This window comes from Sorex fumeus, unplaced genomic scaffold (assembly GCF_029834395.1).
Source record: "Sorex fumeus unplaced genomic scaffold, SorFum_2.1 ptg000039l, whole genome shotgun sequence".
In the NCBI taxonomy this organism is placed as follows: domain Eukaryota; kingdom Metazoa; phylum Chordata; class Mammalia; order Eulipotyphla; family Soricidae; genus Sorex; species Sorex fumeus.
The window spans coordinates 2,141,665-2,163,648 of NW_026606096.1; the positions used below are offsets into that span (position 1 = coordinate 2,141,665).

A 21,984-nucleotide genomic window follows, 5' to 3' on the forward strand; every position below is an offset into this window, starting at 1 on the left:
GAATGTGGTCTAATTAACACAAGTTGCAGTTAATTTTACTAATCCTCTTGGCCCTCATGAGCATAAAAAACTGAAAAAGGATTTTTAGATATTGAGCCCAGATTCTAATATACCAAAACTTTTGGATAGCTAGAGTTTCATCTGAGGTATATGGCATATATAGCAATAATAAAATATGGTGGTTGGGCTGGAGCTATAGACAGGTAGGGCGTTTGCCTTGCACTCGGCAGACCTGGACCCATGCAAAGCAAATACCCTACCTGCTGTACTATTGCTCCAGCCTCTATTGCGCTGCCCTTTCTAATTTGATTGTATCAGGAAAGTTTTCATAGGTCTGTATCTATTTCTCTACAATATGCAGTTGATAAAAATAAAATGAACAGGGGTGGGAGGGATAGTGGGAGCATTGGAAGTGGGGAATGGGCACTGGTGGAGGGATGGGTACTCGATCATTGTATAACTGAAACCCAAGCACAAAATTTGTAAGTCTACAACCGTACTTCATGGTGTTTCACTAATAAAAATTTAAAAAAATGAAAGTAAATTTAAAAATTATACCTAGGTATTTAATCTGAAAAAAAAAAGAACAGCTCCTATTACCTAGTCTACCCAGAACTTTTATTTATTTATCTATTTATTTATTTTTATTAGTGAGACATATGAGGTACAGTTGTAGACTTACAAATTTTTGTGCTTGGGTTTCAATTATACAATGATCAAATGCCCATCCCTTCACCAGTGCCCATTTCCCACCACCATGGATCCCAGTATCCCTCCCACTCCCCATCACCCCCATCCCACCCTGCCTCTATGGCAGGGCATTCCCTTTTGTTCTCTCTTATTGGGTGTTGTGGTTTGCAAAAGATAACCCAGAACTTTTTAAGGATACAATGCTGCCACATTTGCATCAGGTCACCTTCCCTTTCTCCTTTGTAAACACCATGGATGGGTACATGTTAGAGGGCAGGGGAGTTTGACCATGTGTTGGTTTTTTGAACTGTGCTAAGGCAAACAGTCAAACCCCGGTCCAATTTACAACTTTTTTTTTTTTTAATTTAAGGGCAATTTTTTTTCTTTCTTTTTTTTTTTTTTTTTTTTTTTTTATTTATTGAATCACTGTGGGAAAGGTTACAAAGCTTTCAGGTTTATGTCTCAGTCATGCAAATATCAAACACATTTCCCTTTACCAATACTTATTTTTTCCCATGAAGAACCCCAATAAAACCCCACCCCCCACCCCTCCCCGTCCCTGTGAGGCAGATGAATTCTAGTTAACACTCTATCCGCTTTGATTAGATTGTTTCAATAAAAGATTCACCACTATTATTTAGAGTTTACCCCCCCCCCCAATCAGACATGCTGAAAAAGCATTGTGAAGTGATTTGCTTTCTCCAGCTGGGTTCAAGAATTAAATGTTGGTTTTGGATTTCTGCTCTTTTACCTATTGACCCTGGAAGTATTTCTACTGAAAGTCAGATAGTTAAGAAATTGGTTTCTGTGTTCTGGAGTCGTGGCCGTGCTGGAGAGCCGCTCGTGGGGGGCAACTGGTGGCCTCGGTAGGGCATGAAGGGCGGAGCGAAACGCCCCCCTTCCCATGAGGTTTTTGTCGCCCCCACACCCCCGGCTCATACCTGCTGTCCACAAGGCTCCCATGTGGCCGCCATCTTTCTTTCCAGAGGGAGGAGGGCGGAAGGGAGCAACACCCTTTCCCCTCTGGGCAGAAATGATTGCCTGGATTAACGCATAGTCCTTTCACTTTTCTGCTCCAAGCTGCTGGGTTCTGCATTAAGTCCTTGTGCTTCTGGGGCTGTGGCCGTGCTGGAGAGCCGCTCGTGGGGGGCAACTGGTGACCTCGGTAGGGCGTGAAGGACGGACCGGAACGCCCCCCTTCCCATGAGGTTTTAGTCGCCCCCACACCCCCGGCTCATACCTGCTGTCCACAAGGCTCCCATGTGGCCGCCATCTTTCTTTCCAGAGAGGAGAGGGCGAATGGGGCAACACCCTTTCCCCTCCGGCAGACTTGATGGCCTGGGTCAATGCATAGTCCGTTCACTTTTCTGCTCCAAGCTGCTGGGCTCTGCATTAAGTCCTTGTGCTTCTGGGGCCGTGGCTGTGCTGGAGAGCCGCTCGTGGGGGGTGACTGGTGACCTCGGTAGGGCGTGAAGGACGGACCGGAACGCCCCCCTTCCCATGAGGTTTTTGTCGCCCCCACACCCCCGGCTCATACCTGCTGTCCACAAGGCCCCCATGTGGCCGCCATCTTTCTTTCCAGAGGGAGGAGGGCGGAAGGGAGCAACACCCTTTCCCCTCTGGGCAGAAATGATTGCCTGGATTAACGCATAGTCCTTTCACTTTTCTGCTCCAAGCTGCTGGGTTCTGCATTAAGCCCTTGTGCTTCTGGGGCTGTGGCCGTGCTGGAGAGCTTTTTTTTACAACTTTTTTTTTTTTTAATTTAAGGGCAATTTTTTTTCTTTCTTTTTTTTTTTAAAAACATTTTATTTTATTTTTTTCCAGACTTACACATTTTTGTGCTTGGGTTTCAATTATATAATGATCAAACACCCATCCCTCCACCAGTGCGCATTTCCCACCACCACGGATCCCAGTATCCCTCCCATCCCCCAGCCCCCATCCCACCCTGCCTCTGTGGCAGGGAATTTCCCTCTCTCTCCTTTTGAGTGCTGTGGTTTGCAAAAGAGGCTTTGAGTGGCAATCATGTTTGGTTGATAGTCTACTTTCAGCATGCTTCTCCCATCCTGGGAGGAAATTGATCCAATTTACAACCATGAACATTGTGAGGTGGGGAGGTTGGGCCACACCCAGCAGTGCTCAGAGGCTATTCCTGGCTCTTGTAAAGACCCCAGCAGGGAATGGATGTGACAGACATGCCCCATTCTTACATCCCTTTAAGAACATCTGTTGGATTAAGTATTCTCTCCTGCGGGGAGTTATGGAAAGGACAGGATGAGCTCTGAATAACCGTGCAAACCCAAGAGCCCTGCTCATTGTATGATGGTGACCAGTCCTAGGAGGCAGGCAGGAAAGAGCGAAAGAGCTTTTTTTTTTTTTTTTGCTTTTTGGGTCACACCCAGCGATGCTCAGGGGTTACTCCTGGCTCATGCACTCAGGAATTGCTCCTGGCGGAGCTCGGGGGACCCTATGGGATGCTGGGAATCGAACCTGTGTTGGCCATGTTGGCTGCGTGCAAGGCAAACGCCCTACCCGCTGTGCTATTGCTCCAGCCCCGAAAGAGCTTTTTTTTTTTTTTTAAAAAGAAAAGATTAAATGAGACGTGCCTTTGATGGAAGTTAGATGATGCTAACAGGGGCCATTCTGGTCAGCTAGCCATTCTGGTTACCTTCAGGGAAGGTGATTTTACCCTTTCAAAGGTACATTCCTGGCTTCTTAAGGTATGTCCCTACATTTTTACTAATTCTGGAAGTAGAAGAGTCTGATTTCCTCAGTATTCAGTGATGCTGGTTTGGCATTATGGACTCCAGCATGTTCTTTCTCTTTTCTGCCTCAGTGTCCCCTATGCTCTTTCCTCCTTGGCTTTAGGGAGAAGCAAAATAGCCAGTTACTAGGTAGCAGCCATCAGGTCAGGCTACTAATTGACTTCAGCCTCCATCCTTCTGCTTGCCAGAAGCTGCTCCCGTCAGGAACGTGTGCTCATCCGGACCCTCCCTCTCTCCAGCCACTTCATAAAGTGGCGGAAGTTCAAGGAACGTCTCCAGTCTGAAGCATTTTTCACAAGCTTTTATTACTTTATTCCCCCCAAAACAATATACTAAAGACATTTAGAAAAAAAATATTCTCCAAACAACACAGACATATTGGGGACACAGTGATAGAAGGCACTGCCAGCGTCACACCACTGCAGGAGAAGGGAGGCTTGAGACACAGTCCAGCCTGACCTAGACCCACCTGTGCTTCAAATACTCCCTCCCCCCATAATTTTGTTATTTCATAAACACCTTCTCTTTATATATATATATATAACAATTTGCCTTATGTATATATGATATGTACATGACTTTTTTTTCCTTTTTGTCCTTCTCAAAAATACTATAGCCTCCCGACAGCGGGGGGGCTCTGAGCAGCATTCACAGCAGGAGCCATGCTTCTGTTCACATTTGAGCATGCAGCAGGAACAGGAACGGGTTCTCTCTCCCAGGCCATTTCATACACAGCAGGAAGAGGCTTTTAAAAAACATTTTTTTTTTTTTTTTGAGCGAGGGAAGCCATGAGACTGAGCCTGAGATGGCAGAGAACCAGGGGAATTCTGTGGCTCACAAATCTCATAAAGATTTGCCCAGCCTGGGCAGCTTGGAGAACCACACAGTTTGGAGCCTGAGGGGTCAGCACACACCCTCTGGGGCCAGGGGTGGTGTAGATTCAGCAAGCATCAGGGAGGAAACTTCTGAGGCTACACAACAAAGACTGGGTTGGAACCAACCCAAGCGGGACTTGCAAAGGCAGAGGACAGCAAAGAAACGGTCTCTCAGAGACTGGATTCAAGTTCACTGTCCTCCTTCTGTACTGGAGTGTCTGCAGGCTGGCTACTTGCATGAACTGTTGAATAACAACTCAACTTTATTTCCAAGTTGGAGCATAAACAAAGAGCTGGAGAGTCAGATTTCAGTTTGACAGCACTTTCCCGGGAGCCCAAGACTTTGGTTGGGAAGAGATCCGTGACCCTCACACCACAGGATTCCCTTAGTCTTGTCTCCTGTACAACAGAAGCAAATCAGGAGCAGAGCTTCAAGCTGACACCCTGCTCCCGTGTCTTTGAGAAAACAAAAAGGCACTGAGGTCAGCAGGGAGGCCGGGTCCACAGGCTCATCAGATGCAGTGCCAGGGTCTGGCCGGTGCTTCTGAACAGCAGTTTTCAAGCTGGCCGAATGGGAGGCTGCCCCCGTGTGACCAAGCTTCTGGCAGAGACTCTAGCGTCCCACTGGGAGGAGAGAATGACCAAGAGGAAAATAGTGGCCGTCAGGCTCTCTCGTGCTCTGCTGGGGGGGGGGAGGATGGGCACAAGTGTGCCCTTGCTTCTCAGCAGAGCTCTTTGGCTTTCTCCAACTGTTGGATTTCCATACTCATCAGGAGACTTTAAACATCACAAATGGCGGGTTTCCCTTTGGTGGAAACACATGAAAATGATGGCAAAGTTAACTTGCAACTTCAAGCAATTGTTGACAAGATTTGGCTTTGTGCCACATGTCCGCAGATATATGCCTTTGGGTTTATCATATGCACAAACTCCCGGGTGCTGGAGCCAGGGCAAACTGCAGTGTTAGCGGAATCTCGGAGCCAATGGCAGCTTTGGTCTCATTTGGCACCTGGGCCGGTGGCTTTATGACCCTCCCATAAGCAGGAACAATGGTCCCTTGGGACATTGAAGGATAGTCCTTGTCATGAGCATAATCCTGCATTCAAGGGCTTAGCTCAGACCTGCTCAAGGGACACGGTGCAACTTTCATCTCATAAATAAAGGTACGGTGGGTGGCAAAGAAGAGAAGTAGAAAGGGAGCAATCCCGTGTGAGAACACAGAATTCTAAAACCATTTCTTTTTCCTTTGCCAGCTGGTAGGAAGAGATCCACTTTGTTGATGGAGAAGCAAGTGTTCTGTCTGTAGAGGCCCACAGATGATGGGAGGCGCCCAGGCCTTCCCAGGGGCTCTAAGCCCAGCCACTTCAAGCCCTTACCCCACACACATCACACCAGAGACCAGGTCACATCTGCAAACATTGGCTGGGACAGACATCCCTGCCAGAGACATCCTGAGAAGAAATGTCTGTTGCAAAATAATAATTCAGAATAAAAATAAATTTGAGGGCACCGGGGGAGGAAGAAGCAGGACCGGTTAGCCAGCTTTGCCCTGGGAACCCCTTAATGCCTCCTCTAGTTTCTGCCTGAACTTGTCATACTTTTTCTGCACTTGTTGAATTTTGTCCTGCTCCTCTTTTTCCAGGATTGTTAGGAAGTTCTGGAGCTCAGGGATGGAGAAAGCGTCCCACTGCACAGGAGGAGGGGAGGAGGGAGAAAGAGAACAGGAGACAGTTAGAAGTTATGGAGTGCAGCACCCTTTCTCACAGTTTCGACATCTGCTGTGAGTGACTAAAGCATGGGCCATGCCCACCTTATTAGCAGCAAAGTTTTTTTTTCTTTTAATTTTTCTTAGAACACCATGATTGATACAGTTATTCATAATAGAGTTGTTTCGGGCATAGAGTATTTCAACACCAATCCCACCACCAATAGTCCCTTCACTCCACCAACGTTCCCGGGTTCCCTCCTACTCCTCAGCTCGCTCTCTTGGCAGGCACATAACAAATTTATTTTATATGACTTACTCCAACCAAACTTAAGGGAATGGCAAATGGAATTGTCATAAAATAAATCAATAAAAGTCTATTTGGGACGGTTGCTATGTGATTTTAACCAATATGAATGAAGACTCTAAGTCATTATTAAAAAATGTATAAAGTCCCTCAGCAAGTTAGCCGCGGGCAATCATCAGTGAGTAGTACCATACTCAAGACCACAAGTTTGGAAGCTTGTCCTGTCCTTTGAGAAGTTATTTTTTTTTCTTTTTTGGGTCACACCCAGCGATGCACAGGGGTTACTCCTGGTTCATGCACTCAGGAATTACTCCTGGCCGTGCTTGGGGGACCATATGGAATGTGGGAATCGAACAGGGGTCAGCCATGTGCAAGGCAAACGCCCTACCCGCTGTGCTATCACCCCAGCCCCTTGAGAAGTTCTTTTAATGCTTCTTGCAAAACTGGTTTCAAGGCTCTGAATTCCCTTAGCCAGGAGCAAAAATTTTAAATCCTGGCCTCTCCAGGCCAAGTGTCCAGTTCCTTAGGCCAGTTGTTTGGGTTGTGTTCTTCATTTGTTCATTTGAAAATCAATAATCTTACATTTCCTCTGTGTCAACCAAGATCTCAACACTGATGTAGGAATCTCCCTGGGTCCCTGCCGACCTCCTCCAACATTCTGCTTTGGGGTGAGCTCTCCTGGCTCCTGGTGTGATTCAGATGAAGGAGGGCTGGGCGTGACTCAGAAGCTGCGTGACCTGGCGTACATCACGGACTCTGAGCAGCCATCAGCTGCTTTCTCACTGGCTAAGGAACCTGGAAAAACCCCAGCACCCCACCCCTGACAGCGCAAGTAAGGGGAGGCAAGAATTCCAAATTGCTGCCCTGAGGCCATTGAGATTCTATTCCTAAACTATCTGAGTACAGAGCTTAGCAGGTTTAAGCCCCACCTGAGAACATGGAGAGGTCCACTGAGGAGGGCTAGCGCCACAGCCCTCGGGTTCTTGGCAAGAAAACACAAACTGAACCCAAATCTAAAATCCCAGGTGCCTGAGCTTCCACTGCACCTGCAGTGCTCAAACATCTTGAGGGGATAGGATACATTTCCCCCCTTGTTTGTTTGCTGGGAGCCCCCTCTCCTGGCACTATGTAAAGCAGGTGGAGGGCACCGTGTCAGAAGGGACAGCCTTGGGCCGGAGCCACCACACAGTGGCAAGAGCGCGTGCCTTGCACACAGCCAACCAAGGTTCAATTCCCGGCATCCTATACGGTCCTCTAAGCACTGCCAGGAGTAATTTCTGAGCACAGAGTCTGGAATAGCCCCTGAGCACTGACAGGTATGGCCCAAAAAAACGTTAAAAAAAAAGAAAAAAGAGGAAGGGAGAGAGTCTTGTCTGCCTCCGTTCCCCAGAGTGACCCCCACCTTCATCCAACCTTAGACGATCATCACCATGAGACACTCCCCAAACCTGGTCATTGCTCTGAGACATCCAGACCACCGCAGCTGCAGCCTGGCTTTTCCGCATCTCCCATGTGAGCTCCCCTCAGGGAGAGGAGGCCTATCTGTGAAGGACCTGAGTGACAACTGGTGGCCTTGCAGTGTGGCCTCAACGGCTGCGGGCCATCCAGAAACAAAGACAACTTACGCTGCCTCTCCACCCTGAATTTTCAGAAATCTAGTACATGAAATCCTTTTTTATCCTGGACACAAGCCCTGACTCATTATCCAATCCTGGTAGTTCCAATCCTGGTTAGAACACTGAACCTTGACCTGCTTGGCTCCCTTCCAGCACATTCCTGCCAGAGTGGGGCCTCTACCTGCCCACGCCCACCCTGGTACCCTGCTGGCTGGGTTCCTGCTGCCCGCTGGGCTGGACCTACCTCTACCTCTCCAGTCTCGTTCTCCTTTAGCACAAAGCTGAGGACATCTGTGTTGGGCCCAGCAAGTAAGCGCAGGTAGAGGGGACAGTCAGCCACGGAGAGTTTCTGGAAGAGCACTGCAAACCAAGAGAGGGGAATCGAGCTCACTTGGAAAAGAGTGAAGGGGCCGGATGGGTGGTATCCCCCTGGGATGGCAGAGGTGGGTTGGTTCTAACAGCAGAGATGAACTGACAGCAAGAAATGTTGTCTCTGGTGATACTTAAAGTTTTTTTGTTTTGTTTTGTTTTGTTTTGGGGTCACACCCAGCGATGCTCAGGGATTACTCCTGCTAGTGCTTGGGGGACCATATGGGATGCTGGGGATAGAATCCAGGTGCAAGGCAAATGCCCTACCCTCTGAACTATCACTCTGGCCCTGATACTTGAAGTTTTAAACTTGTTTCCATTCACACCATCTTCCCAAAGATGAGCTGTGCCCTGGGCTGGGAAGTCACAGATGGACTGGGGGTGGGGGTGGGGGGTCAGGGTGGGGGTTGAGCAAGCATGAGATCTGCCTAGAATGCACATAGGATTCTGCTCAGAGGGGCGCCTTTCTGGAGCTGGACATGGTGCCCAGAAATCCCTCTCAGATCCAGGGCTATAGGGGATCACACAGGATGGGGGAGGCATCCTGCTGGGGTGCTCATCCTCCTACCTTGCCCGTCCTTATGGACCCGCTTGAAAAGTGCAAACTTCTGGGGGTTGTCCACGACCATGAACTTCTTGAGCAGCCCTTGGATGACCTCGCTGACCGTGGTGGTGCTGCTGATGTGCAGCTGCTTGATGGCATCGAGCGGCAGGTAGAAGGACGTCCTCTTGTCCGTGGTGTTGGCGGGGTTCACATCCTTGATGGCATCGTAGATGGACTGGGGCCGGATTCCGGCAGGCACCGTCACCGGCCGCCGGAGCTTCAGATGCACTTTGATGAAGCCCGTGTAGGTGCCATCTTCACTCTGGGTGGGGGAGGTGGTGGTACCATACGGGGTCAGACCTGCCTCTCCTAACAGCCCCTCCTGCTTCCCGGGTTCCTGGATACTTCCACTGACCCTAGTGTGCCCACCGGGCCCAGCCATCAGAGAGGAGACTCCAGGTGCCTGCCCCAATATCCTGCACCAGGCAGATGCCAACTGCCTTAGGTGAGTTCCCACCTTAAGGGATTTGGAGTTTCTCTCTAGTTTGCTCCTCCAGACCAGCAGCAGCAGCAGAAGGTTCTGTAAGAAGGTCTTTGGAGAATCACCCTGGATTTCCCTGTGCATTTCTTTCCCAAGAACACTTTGGAAAGGCTTAAGCCCCAGGACCCCACAACTGCATTTTCTGGCACTCTACCTGACTGAAACCCCAAAAAGGTAGTTGCTGTCACTCGCCAGCAGGGGACAAAGTTCTCTCACTGTTTCTCCTCTCCCCACTGCAAACAGCCTTTCCCATCTGCTCAGCGCACTGCACACAGAGGAGGAGGAGGAGGAGGAGGAGGAGGAGGAGGAGGAGGAGGAGGAGGAGGAGGAGGAGGAGGAGCAGGAGGAGGAGGAGGAGGAGGAGGAGGAGGAGGAGGAGGAAAAGGAGAAGGGGAGGAGGAGGAGGAGGGAGAGAGGAAAAAGGGAGAAGAAAAAGAGGAGGAAGAAGAGGAGGAGGAGGAGGAGAAGGAAGAGGAGGAGGAGGAAGTCAGGGATGTGGCTTGGCAGTAAAGAACATGCCTTGCATTTATGAGACCTGACTCTCATCCTTGGGGGGAGACAGAGAAGGGGGGAGAGAGAGGGAGAGTGAGTGAGGGAAGGAGGGAGGGAGGGAGAGAGAGAGACAGAGACAGAGAGACAGAGAAAGAAAGAGAGACAGAGACAGAGAGAGAGGGGGAAAAGCATAAACCTACTAAAGCCCCCAGACCTTTTCCAAAACCCCCTATTCTGGCTTCCCCAAAGCACAAAGGGCCCCCTCTCCTCCAGCCAGCTCCCAGCCCTGGCCAACAGTCTACAAAGCCCTGAGGCCTCTGGAGGTTCTCGAGGGAGGGAGGGGCCCTAGTGGGCAGAGCCGGAGCCCCTCACCAGTTTCATGCCCAGGCAGTTCTTCTCTCGCGTGTTGTAGCTCTCGATCTTCTGCTTGAGCTCCTGCAGTGTGGGCGGGCTCCGCGGCGCGGGCGCTTCCTCGGTGGCACCTGCATTCTGAGGGGGTGAGAAGAGAGGCTGGCACAGTACCCCAACGGCTTCTGACCGAGAAGACATGCGCCAGCAGGAGAGGCTGGACAGATGAGGCCAGCCAGGCCAGCCCCCACCGCCAGTCCCTGGGGAGGCAGCAGCCGGCTCCCAATCTGTCTCCTGGTACCTCAGTGCTCCAGGGGAAGACATGCAGCAGCCCTGGGAGGGGCTTGGGCTGACGCAGAAGTAAAAGGAGGTTCTGAGCCCGCTGCGCCCGCCCCTGACACCCTGATCCTCCTCTCACACCTTCCATGGGTGAGCCAGGAGAGCAAAGTTGAAGAATCGGACATCAATCTTCTTCCTGCTGGGGCGGAAGCTCCAGCAGGAAGGAAATGCAGGGTCTTGTGAGGTCTCCACAGTCAGCCCAGGTTAAGTTCCCAGTGTTAAGCCCAGTGCCCGCTCAGCCTATCTCCTGGTGCTGTCTGTGATTGGTCCAAACGCCCTCAGAAGGGGACAAATCTCAGAAACAGCCAGTAGGAAGGCAGCGGCAGTTGGGTTCAGAATCCTGCCTTCGGAAGTGTGGAAACTGAGGCCTGGTGAGCAGGGACACCCGCGCTTCCTGGGCTGCCTCCCCGGCACCATCCTCTGGCTGTTGGAGGCACTTGGCTTGACTGGGGAGTTTATAGGCCCCTGCATCATGACCCCAATTCGCCATGAGCCACCCCCCACCTCTGCTGTCCGTGGGGGACACAGCCCACCAACAGCACCAGCCCCTTTCCACTGTGACTGCCACGGGAGCATGTGCCCTCCCCTCCCCTCTGCAGGGACACGAGTGACTCCTCCCTGTTACGATGCCTCCTCTAGCCTGTCTGTCCTCACCGTGCCCTTCCTCGGGTGCTCCTTACAAAATCCCGCTGTTCATGATATCCTACAGCTTTCCTGTGTCTCCCTGTCACAGACCTGAGGCTCAAAGATGCTGGAAGAAGCCTGTGACCTCACTGTAAGGACAAGCCCTAGACCCACTGGAGCCTGGTGGTTCTCAAATCCCACCTACAGCCACCCTCAGGAGCCATTTTCGGGGAAGGGCTAGGCTGGACACGTCTGCAGACGCTCCCCACAGAGGTGAGTGGGCGGTGGGAGCCTCACACAGTCTGTTCGCTGCTGATTCACGAGTCCAGAGGCCTTTAAAATGGAGATTTTTCAACATGGAGATCTCGCAAACATGGGACTTGAACCACCACACAACCCAGTTATCTGTCACCCAAACACAAAGACACTAATTCAAAAGGTGTGCACCCAGGGTCATCACAGCACTTAGTACACAGGTCAAGATATCAAAGCAACCCAAATGGCCATGTATGGATGAATGGATAAAGAATTTGGGGACAGAAGCTGTTGGGAAAAATGAAGTTATGAAATCTGCTTATAAATGGATGGGCCTGGAGAGTATGATGCTGAGTGAAATGAGTCAAAGGAGAGTCACAGACACAGAATGACTGCACACTTTTGTGGGGTATAAAAACATAAGACGAGATTAATACCCAAGGACAGTAGAAACTAAGAGTCCAGTGATGCTGGGGAGCCTGGAGCCATTCCTGGTGATACTTGAAACAAGAGCCATGAGGACTGGTCCATGGTTGAAGCCTGCCTCAAGTGCTGGGGAAGAAAGTAGTTGGGATAGAGAAGGGACCACTATGACAAAGATAGCTGGAAATGAGGAAATGATCACCCTGAATAAGAACTGTGTACTAAAATTAGGTAAAGGAGTAAACATGATAACCTCTCAGGATCTATAATGCAAACCCCAAAAGGGGGGGGAGAGAGAGAGAGAGAGAGAGAGAGAGAGAGAGAGAGAGAGAGAGAGAGAGAGAGAGAAAGTGAGAAAGTGCCTGCCATAAAGATAGACTGGTAGACTGGGGGGGGGGGGTGGTGGCAGGAGAGAAATTGAGAACATTGATGGTGGAGGGATGGGTGTTGGAATACTGTATGACTGAAATCTGACCACGAAGAGCTTTGTAACTCTGTATCTCATGGTGATTCAATTAAAATAAAATAAAATAGAAGAATCTGGGGCCAGAATGATTGTACAGTGGGCAGGGCATTTGCCTTGCATGCAGCTGACCCAAGTTTGTTCCCTAGCACTACATATGTTCTCCCAAGCACCATCAGGAGAGACAAATTCAGGAATACGCCCTGAGCACAGCTGGGTCTGGCCCCCAAACAAAAAGAATTTGTGGTATCTATACACAATGGAATATTATGCAGCTCTAAGGAAAGAAAATCATATAATTTGCAGTAACATAGATGGAAAAAATGGATGAATTCATGCTGAATGAAGTCAGTGTGAAGGAAAGGGATACAGAATAATCTCTCTCATATGAGGGACTTAAAGGTCAACACAACAGCAGGGCTGATCCACAAAATAGAGATTGTGTTTGTTTGTACGGTATGTGTTGGGGGGGGGGCTGGAAGGGAGGGGTATTAGAGTCCTTTCAGAAGGGAGGCAACTGCATTGGTGATGGGTGAGTTGTTGAAATTATGCGCACGAGGAAACATTATAAATAATATTGTAACTCAAAGAATCTCAAGAAAAAATAAAAATAAAATGGTGCCTGGAAAATTCTGGCTGTCCCAACCATGCTGGCACACGTCTAGGAGGGACCTGACTATGGCCGTCCCCACCTGCCCTGTGGGAGCTTCCACTCAAGTGCCAGGTGACTGTGGGCACCAAATGGGTCCATCTCTGCTGCACCCACGTGGTCACTCCTCAGGAGGCACCAACTTTCTCACACCTAACTAGCAGGTAGGGCGTTTGCCTTGCACGCGGCCAACCTGGGTTCGATTCCTCTGTCCCTCTCAGAGAGCCTGGCAAGCTACCGAGAATATCCTACCCGCACGACAGAGCCTGGCAAGCTCCCCATGGCGTATTCTATATGCCAAACACAGTAACAACAAGTCTCACAATGGAGACGTTACTGGTGCCCGCTCAAGCACATGGATGAACAATGGGAGGACAATGCGATAGTGCGACTGCTACAAGCAAAAGCTCAACAATGGTGCAGCTGGAAGACCTCTCTCCTCTTCACCTGAGCTATGGTCATTTCCTGTGAGAACAGGCCACTTCTGGTTATGAGCATAGCAAAGGCCAGAGATGCCTTCACCCAAAGTTTCTTCACCCTATTTTCTTTTATCTCACAGAAGGTCACAATGATTCCCTCTCATTCCCACCCCAAACCTGGGGAAGTGATGCAAGTGGCCCCAGGCCCCCTACTCTCTAGAACTTATATGAAAGTGGTACTCCTTACCCCACCAGCTCTGAGTTCCAGAGCCCTGTGGCTTCCCCTGGAAAGGCAGCACCAGGGGCTGGGATGGCTGCAGTCCGTACCAAACTGGAAGCGAGATCTGCTTTGTGGACAGAATGAGTCGCCTCCAGAAGCCCACCACAGCCCAAAGACCCTGCTAAGTCTCTCCCATCAAGGATACCACAGAATCTAGACCAGCTCCACTGGGCTGCCATGGAACCACTGGGATCTTTAGAAACGTGTTCTGGGGAGGCTCTGATTGGAGGATGTTTGATAGAGCCAGGCAGAGAGGCTTCCAAAGTCTCCAGATGACTTTAAAATGCATAGAATGCTTGAGAAGATTCGTATCCACCCTTGCAGGGAACTGCAGACCTCAAAGCCCCATCCCACGGCAGAGTTCACACTTGTGTGTCAGTAGGTCTCCACCGCCACTAAGGCTTGCCTCAGAGCATCACATATCAGCGATGTGACCAAGAATCAATAATAATTTTCAGGGGAACAGTGCAGACAGTGCTAGGCAAAGGCCCACACTTTAAATTTTATTTTTTAAATTTTGGGGCTTTACCCAGTGGTGGGCTGGAGTGATAGCACAGCGGGTAAGGCATTTGCCCTGCACGTGGCCAACCCGGGTTCAATTCCTCTGCCACTCTCGGAGATCCCGGCAAGCAACTGAGAGTATCCCCCCTGCACAGCAGGGCCTGGCAAGCTCCCCCTAGCATATTCGATATGACAAAAACAGTAACAACAAGTCTCACAATGGAGATGTTACTGGTGCCCGCTTGAGCAAATCGATGAACAACGGGAGGACAGTGCTACAGTGCTACCCAGTGGTATTCAGGATTCATAGCTGGCTCTGTGCTCAGGGATCACACTCCTGGTGGTGGTAACCATATGGGATGCGAGGGATTGAATCCAGATCGGCTGCATGCAAGGCAAGCGCCTTACTGTCCTAGCTCTCCAGCCCCAAAGGCCCACATTTCTATTCACTTGCCAGATGTCCAAATCTTTGAAACAAAAGATTGTCACTATCTAGGAGAACAAGTTATAAAGCAGACAAGGTGAGAGTTCTGTCTCCTGGGATGGCTCACGATGGAGACAGAATGAAGAACTGATTCATGATTTAATAAGCCATTATCCTATAAGATGTCCTCCCACCCCCACCCCACCCTAAAGACTTTACCCATTTTAAGGCACAGATACTGAATTCATCTACTCTGGTTAAGCTTCAGGACACTGATGAAAAGGCCACTGGTCTTATAAGTTCTGGGTTCTGGGAAGGTAAAGACCAAAGAGGCTGGGTGCTAGGAGTCTGCAGAGATTCCTTCTGTGAAAACAATCCTCAACTTTCTCTAATAAAATACACTTAATAAGGCCGGGGAAATAGCTCAACTGATAGGGCACATGTCTAGCATATGCAAGGCCTTGAGTCTGACTGTTGGCATTGCTTGGGCCCCCAGATGCTGCTGGGTGTTGCCTTAATGACTGAAGCCTGCACCAAAAATCAAGTATCACCAGGAATGGCTCCAGGCTCCCCAACATCACTGGATACAGACTCTATAAGAAAACACCCTTAACAGCAAGACCAAAGGTACCATTTCTGGGTGACTGGAGTCCAGTTTCAAGATTCATACTAAGCTGAATTTACTTTAAGGGGAAAAGAACAATGTAACTAATTTTTCTTTCTTTTTTTTCCCTTTTGGGTCACACCCAGCCATGCACAGGGGTTACTCCTGGCTCTTCACTCAGGAATCACTCCTGACGGTGCTCCGGGACCATATGGGATGCTGGGAATCGAACCCGGGTCGGTCGCGTGCAAGGCAAATGCCCTACCCACTGTGCTATCGCTCCAGCCCCATATGTGACTAATTTTTCATTCTAATCATTGACACAAGTAAGGCTCTCATTTGGTCACTGGGAGTGACCAGTGATCTGAGCATAAGTACTTGTGAGTCCACAGGGAAGCTCCTTGCGTGGGCAGCCAGCCCTGGATCTCAAAATACAGCATCTTTTTCCGTCAGCCTTTCCTTCACTTGCTCCTGGAATTCATTAGATTCACTCACACAGGCTTCGTCTTGACCTTTATGACACCAACCTCCTTTTGCATCCAGTTTCACCCTCCCTTCTTGAAGCCTGCCATCCTCTTCCTCCCACACATGCTTCCATCATCAGTCCTGTTTGCCCTGCTGCAGGCTCTTCCTCTTGCCAGGCCTCTCTGACCCCTACCCCATGAATGATGATGATGATGATGATGATGATGATGATGATGATGATGGTGGTGATGACTATGATGGTGTTACTTCCTGCTATGTTCAGGCTCATCACACACAGGTACCATCCTCCTTAGTTTGTATCAGACCATTTCAATATTACAATACCTATTTCACAGATGGGAAAACTAAGTTCCAGCAAGGCTGTGTCTAAAGTAATCCTTATTCTCTGCAGGTTCTCAAATAGGTATTGACTTCTAGGAGACTGACCTCTGAGGTTTTGCCTCCCAGCTAGATTGAGGCTCCTTAACAGGCTGCATTCAGGTGGTCTCAGAATACTTCCTACAGGGAAGCTCTTTCTCTAAGAGTTACAGTTCAATGGCTTTGGATTCCACTTGGACAGAGGTCTATGAGACAAAAGCCTAAGTCTATCTTGTGCCCTGTGGCATTTTAGGACCCTGCTCTGGCATGGCATGTGGTAGGGGCCCAGGCAATACGTGCAGGAGGAGCTCTGGACATATTCAGATGCCCCATTACTATGAACTTAAGAACGCATAAAGGGTTGGGGAGAAAGGGCTGGAGAGCCGGCTTTGCACGCTGGTTCCCTGGGTTAAAGCCCGGCACACGTAGTTTCCTAAGCATCAGACTTGTAGTAGTTCCTGAATATCACAGAGTTTGGCTCCCAAACAAACCAATCTACCAAATAAATACAACAACAAAAAAAAAAAACAAAAAAGCCCACAAGACTCCTTTAAGTAAGTCTCAAGTTCTCCATCTATAAATTTATAAATCCTCTCATTTCTTATAGGACTATAGGTCATAGAGGATTATCATGAAGGTAAAACCAGCTATAAAAATTATCAAACCCACCCAAAAGCACACAAAGCCCCACCTTCTCTGCCTCCCTCCCTGAGTCCATCTCATTTCTTACTTCCCATGCAGCCAGATCAGCTAACAGACCTTAGGGCTTGGCCTGCTCCATCCTGTCCTCAAGTGAGGCAAAGCTCTGTAAGGAGCCAGGTAAAAGCCACTGTAGGCTCTGGCACATAGTCTGGGGCAGCTACTGCGCTGCAGGATAAGTTTGGCTGTATTTAATTATGAACATTAATAATGAAAACAGCCACATTAACCCTGTGTGTGAAATTTGGTATCTGTGCTCTACACCAGGGATTCTTAAACGTATTCCACTAATGACCGTTTCATTCAGAGAGAGGCAATATAAGGCCAGAAACACCTTGGATTCACTACACATTTGATTTTGAATTAATCTGGTTATTGTACATTCAGGAAACTTTTGCTGTTGCCAAATTGTTTGTGCCCCCACATTCAGTTACACGACCTCATTGGGGCTGCAGCTCACGTTTAAGACTCTGGACTCTACACCATTGTTGGTCCAATTTCTACCCACAGCATCCACTGCTCTCTTTCCCTCTGGTTTCATCATCTCTGATTAGCTTCCCAATGATATTCCCTGGTCCAGAATAACCTCCTCAGTCTCTGCAATCCTGTTTTACTAAATCTCTGACATTTTAATTTCTAATGGAGGTAGGACCAGAAATGTTTTTATTGGTTCTGGTTTTCCTCCGAAGTGTTGAAAATTGCAGGTTTCCTGTATATTTCCTCATGTCATCAGCTGATATGCCTTAACGTTAGTTTCAAAAATGAATGCTCTTCACATAAAGACAAAAGCCTAATGGCTTTACTGGAGTCCTGCTGACCATGTTCTCCAGTAAGGAGGAACACTGGGAAGGGTGCAGGTGGGGAGCCAGGGTCACTCACTGGCTCGTGGTCTCACTCCCAAACCCCCGAGCGCCAGGGCGCCAAAGCCTAATTTCTGTAGCAAAGCTGCCACCTTCCACGAAGCTCTGCAGTGGCTTGTGAACATTCCATCTCCGGCAGGTGAGGTGCCTGCACAGTATGGCTACACATGGCATCTGATTATATGCTGTCTTTATTGCTGAATTAATATTTGCCGCATGTTAGCCCCATCATCTCGGTTAGATGCTTCCTGGAGGCAGACAGACTAGATGTCAGATGGTTAGATCTTTTGGTACCTCCATGCTGAGCATGACTAAAAACTGGGTTGACCTCCAAGGACAAACACCTGATTCTTGGGTGGCAGGGTGAGGGCAGAGTATGTGGATAAGTTGCTGTTCAGGGGCCTGACCATATGCATTAGTCATGTCGAAGAGCTTCTCACTAACCTGAACCCTAGAGTCTCACGTAAGAAGTTAAAGGTTGCCACTCTCGTCATTTCTATTCAATATAGTACCAGAAATGCTTGCCATAGCAACGAAGCAAGAAAAAGGTATCGGGGGCATCCAGATAGGAAAGGGAAAAAGTCAAGATCTCAGTGAATGACATAATATTATACTTGGAAAATCCTAAAGACTCTACAAAAAGCTCCTATAAACAATAGGTTTATATAGAAAAGTGGCAAGCTACAAAATTAATAAGCAAAAGTTCATGGCTTTCCTATATGCAAACAATGAAAGAGGAAAGAAAGATATTTAAAAACACAATCCCATCAACAACTGTGTCTCAGAAAATCAGGTACTTCAGAATCAGCTTAACCAAAGAGGTGAAAGTCCTATACAAAGAAAACTACAAAACACTACTTCAAGAAATAAAAGAGGACATGAGAAAATGAAAACATATTGCTTGCCACAAGATGGGGAGGATTAATATTATTAACATGGCAATACTCTCCAAAACATTATACAGATTCAATGCAGTCCCTATAAAGATACACATGACATTTTTCAAAGAAACAGATCAAACACTCCTGAAATTCATATGGAACAATAACCCCCCAAAATAGGTAAAGCAATCCTTGGGAAAAAGAAGATGAGAAGCATCACTTTTACCCAACTTCAAACTGTACAACAAAGTGGTAATAATTCTGGTAGTAACACCATGGTACTGGAATAAAGACAGACCCCTCAGATCAAGGGACTAGAGTTGAATATCCTGAGACTGATAATCTCTGATAAAGGAGTAGAAAATATAAAATGGAGAAAGGAAAATCTCTTTAACAAGTAGTGGTCAACTACATGCAAAATAATAAACTCAGAACCTCTTTCTAATGTCATGCACAAAAGTCAAATCAAAGTGGAATAAAAAACAATATCAGGGGGCCAGAGCGATAGCACAGCAGATAGGGCCTCACATGTGGCTGACCTGGGTTCAATCCCCGGCATCCCATATGGTCCCCCAAGCACCGCCAGAAGTAATTCCTGAGTGCAGAGCCAGGAATAACCCCGAGCATCACTGGGTGTGACCCAAAAAGCAAAAATAATAACAATAATAATAATAATAATAATAAAATATCAGACCTGAATCCGTAAGGTACATAGAGGAAAATGTTGGCAAAATTCTTCATGACATTGAAGCTAAAGGCAGTTTCAAGGATGAAATACTGCTGACCAAGCAAGTGGAAACAAAGATCAACAAATGGAATGAGAAGTTTCTGTACCTCAAAGGAAATAATCACCAGAATACAAAGACAGCCCATAGAGTGGGAGGAATTATTTACCCATCACTTCAAGATACGTACGGCACTGGTAGAACTTTTCAGGGAAAAAAATCCAACCCCGTCAAAAAATGCAGAGAAGAGATGAACAGAAACTTCTCCAAAGAAGAAATCCAAATGACCAAAAGGCACATGAAAAAATAAATGCTCTACATCACTAATCACTGGGAAGATGCAATTCAAAACAATGAGGTATCATCTCATGCCACAGAAACTGGTACACATCAAAAAAAAAAAAAACAACCAGTGCTGATGTGGATGTGGACACTCATTCACTGCTGGTTGGAATGCTGAGTGTGGTCCAGCCTTTTTGGAAAACAATGACAGTTCTAAAAAATCTTAGAATTGAGCTTCCATTTGACTCAGCAACCCCATTTCCCCACTTCTCAGCATATACCCTACCCACCCCCCGCAATGGAGAAAAGCTATTTGCACCTCTATGTTCCTTGGAATACTATCCACAATGGCCCAAATATGGAACCAATCCAAGTATCCAAGAATAGATGAATGGATAAAGAATATATATATATATATATATATAATGGTATATATACACAATGGAATATTGCTCAACCATAACAAAACTTAAAAGTCATGAAATTTGCTGCTACATGGAGTGACCTGGTCAGTACCATGCTGAGTGAAATGAGTCAGATGGAGAGAGACCAACACAAAATAATCTCTCTTTTATGTGGGAGATAAAGAAACATAATAGTGGAGTAACAAATACCCAAAGACAATGGGAACAAAGAACAAAGAACATGAGAACTGGTATTCGGTAGGAAACATGCCATATGAGGGGGTGGGAGACAGGACAGGGACAATGACTATGGTGGAGAAATTTGTTCAACTGGGAGGAGGAGGTAGTGCTGAAAGGTGACAAAGTGTTATGTATGAAGCCCTATCAGCAATAGTGCTGCAAATCACAGTGCAAAAAATTATATATATACATACATATCTGTATATGTATATAGGTGTATATATCTATAGATATCTATTAAAGCACCTCTTGTAGAAGCAGATTGGTGGATGGGAGGCAAATGAGGTTGGAGGAGCATTGTGGGAGTAAGGGGATTGGTATATGACTTAACATCATATGCCTGAAACCCAATCATGAGTAACTCTGTAATTTCACAGTGACAAAAAAATTTTTTTAAATTTCTTTAAAAAGAAGATAGAAGTTGCCAGGGGCTGTGGGCCTCAGCTGAAGTAAGTCCCATGGCTCAGCTCTTTGCAATTTTCTGGAGCCGATGAATGCAAGACCATCAAATGACCTCTGACCTCTAGCAAATACCTCCGCCTCTCAGGGTCTCAGTTTCCTCATCTCTGAAATCATGAAGTGAGACCCGAGTCACTTCAGGCCCCTTAGCAGCACTGCATTTTCCATATAGCGGGTAGCATCTCACCGCTTCCTCTTCTGTTTCACAGAACTGGGGATGCGGAAGGGGCCTCTCACTGCACAGCTGGGCTGAGGGCAGCGTTGAAGACCTCTAGGACTTCTACTTCTTCACTTTTTTCATTCCTTACCTCACGCTTCTTCTACTTTTTTTTTTTTTGTTAAGACACTATTTAACCAAGTGAAGCCGGTCTATACCTTCTTAATTCATACAATCAAAAACAAAACAAAACAAAACAAAAACTACTCCGGAAACCCATTCACCACCAGCCTTTTGCCACATTTCCTCTTTCTTCGCTCTTAGCAAATCGTTCAGCAGTAGTTTATCTGTTTGTCCCTGGGGTGGAAGCCTGTCCTGGCTGGTGTCAGCAGAACTCAGACACGTGCTGTGTCAATGTGACTGTCTACAGACAACATTCACTGGGTCCTGCTCCCCCCGCTGGGCTGTCCCAAACACCTGATTATTTTTGCTAGTCTCTGCTGTTGGGACCTGCTGGGGGACAGGGCCTGGGCTGGGGACTCTCTTCTGAGTGCCCTGACCACAGTCAAGGCTCTTTGCGATGCCGCAGTCAGAGGGCAAAGAGGAAGTCCAGGATCTCCCTGCAGGGACCCTCCTGGCTCTCACAGGGCTTGTTCTGAGCCAGCTTCTCCAACAGCACCCCAGAGAGAAGAATTGAGGCCCACAGCACCCTCCCAGAGTTGTCCCAGAAGAAAAAGGTGAACATGCCTGGTCCCTTGCAAGAAGACACTTCCAGCAGAGCAAGTAATGGGAGAGGCTTCAGCACGAAGTCATCACAACAAGCAGAACAAGGCGGTTGGGGTGATGTAGAAGAGGACCATTAAAAGGTGTGAGACCATAACCCAGAGACTCAAAAATACATCTCTTGAAAGAGAGCATAGAATGATATGCCATAGCCATGCCTCCGGACCTCACACCAGGCTGTTTCACTTGGGGCAACCCTGAGGGGGTGGGTGAGGCTCCTCCTGACCCCAACAGACCCCACCCAGCAGCCAAAAACCTCCAGAACTCAAGCGCCACCATGCTCATGGCCGCCCTCCACACACTCAGGTCAAGCCTCACCTATGAGTGAACCTATTTCTGGACCATTCGGCCTCATTCCCGGTCACACAACATCCCATACTTTATATCACTAATATTTCAAGAGTAGTGTACCACATTT

The 21,984-nt window shown here is 48.0% G+C and overlaps 1 protein-coding gene across 1 annotated transcript in view; it reads right to left on the reverse strand.

The window, feature by feature from the left end:
* Positions 1-5,413: 5,413 nt before the first annotated feature.
* RASSF5 (Ras association domain family member 5) overlaps positions 5,414-21,984 on the reverse strand; it is a 77,927-nt gene continuing 61,356 nt past the window's right edge. Inside the window, exons 3-6 of the mRNA XM_056118953.1 lie at positions 10,277-10,393; positions 8,896-9,193; positions 8,203-8,318; positions 5,414-6,017 (exon numbers count right to left, since the gene is read on the reverse strand). Of these exons, the coding sequence (XP_055974928.1) occupies positions 5,865-6,017; positions 8,203-8,318; positions 8,896-9,193; positions 10,277-10,393 (684 nt within the window). The 3' untranslated portion in view covers positions 5,414-5,864. The remainder of the gene's footprint in view (positions 6,018-8,202; positions 8,319-8,895; positions 9,194-10,276; positions 10,394-21,984) is intronic.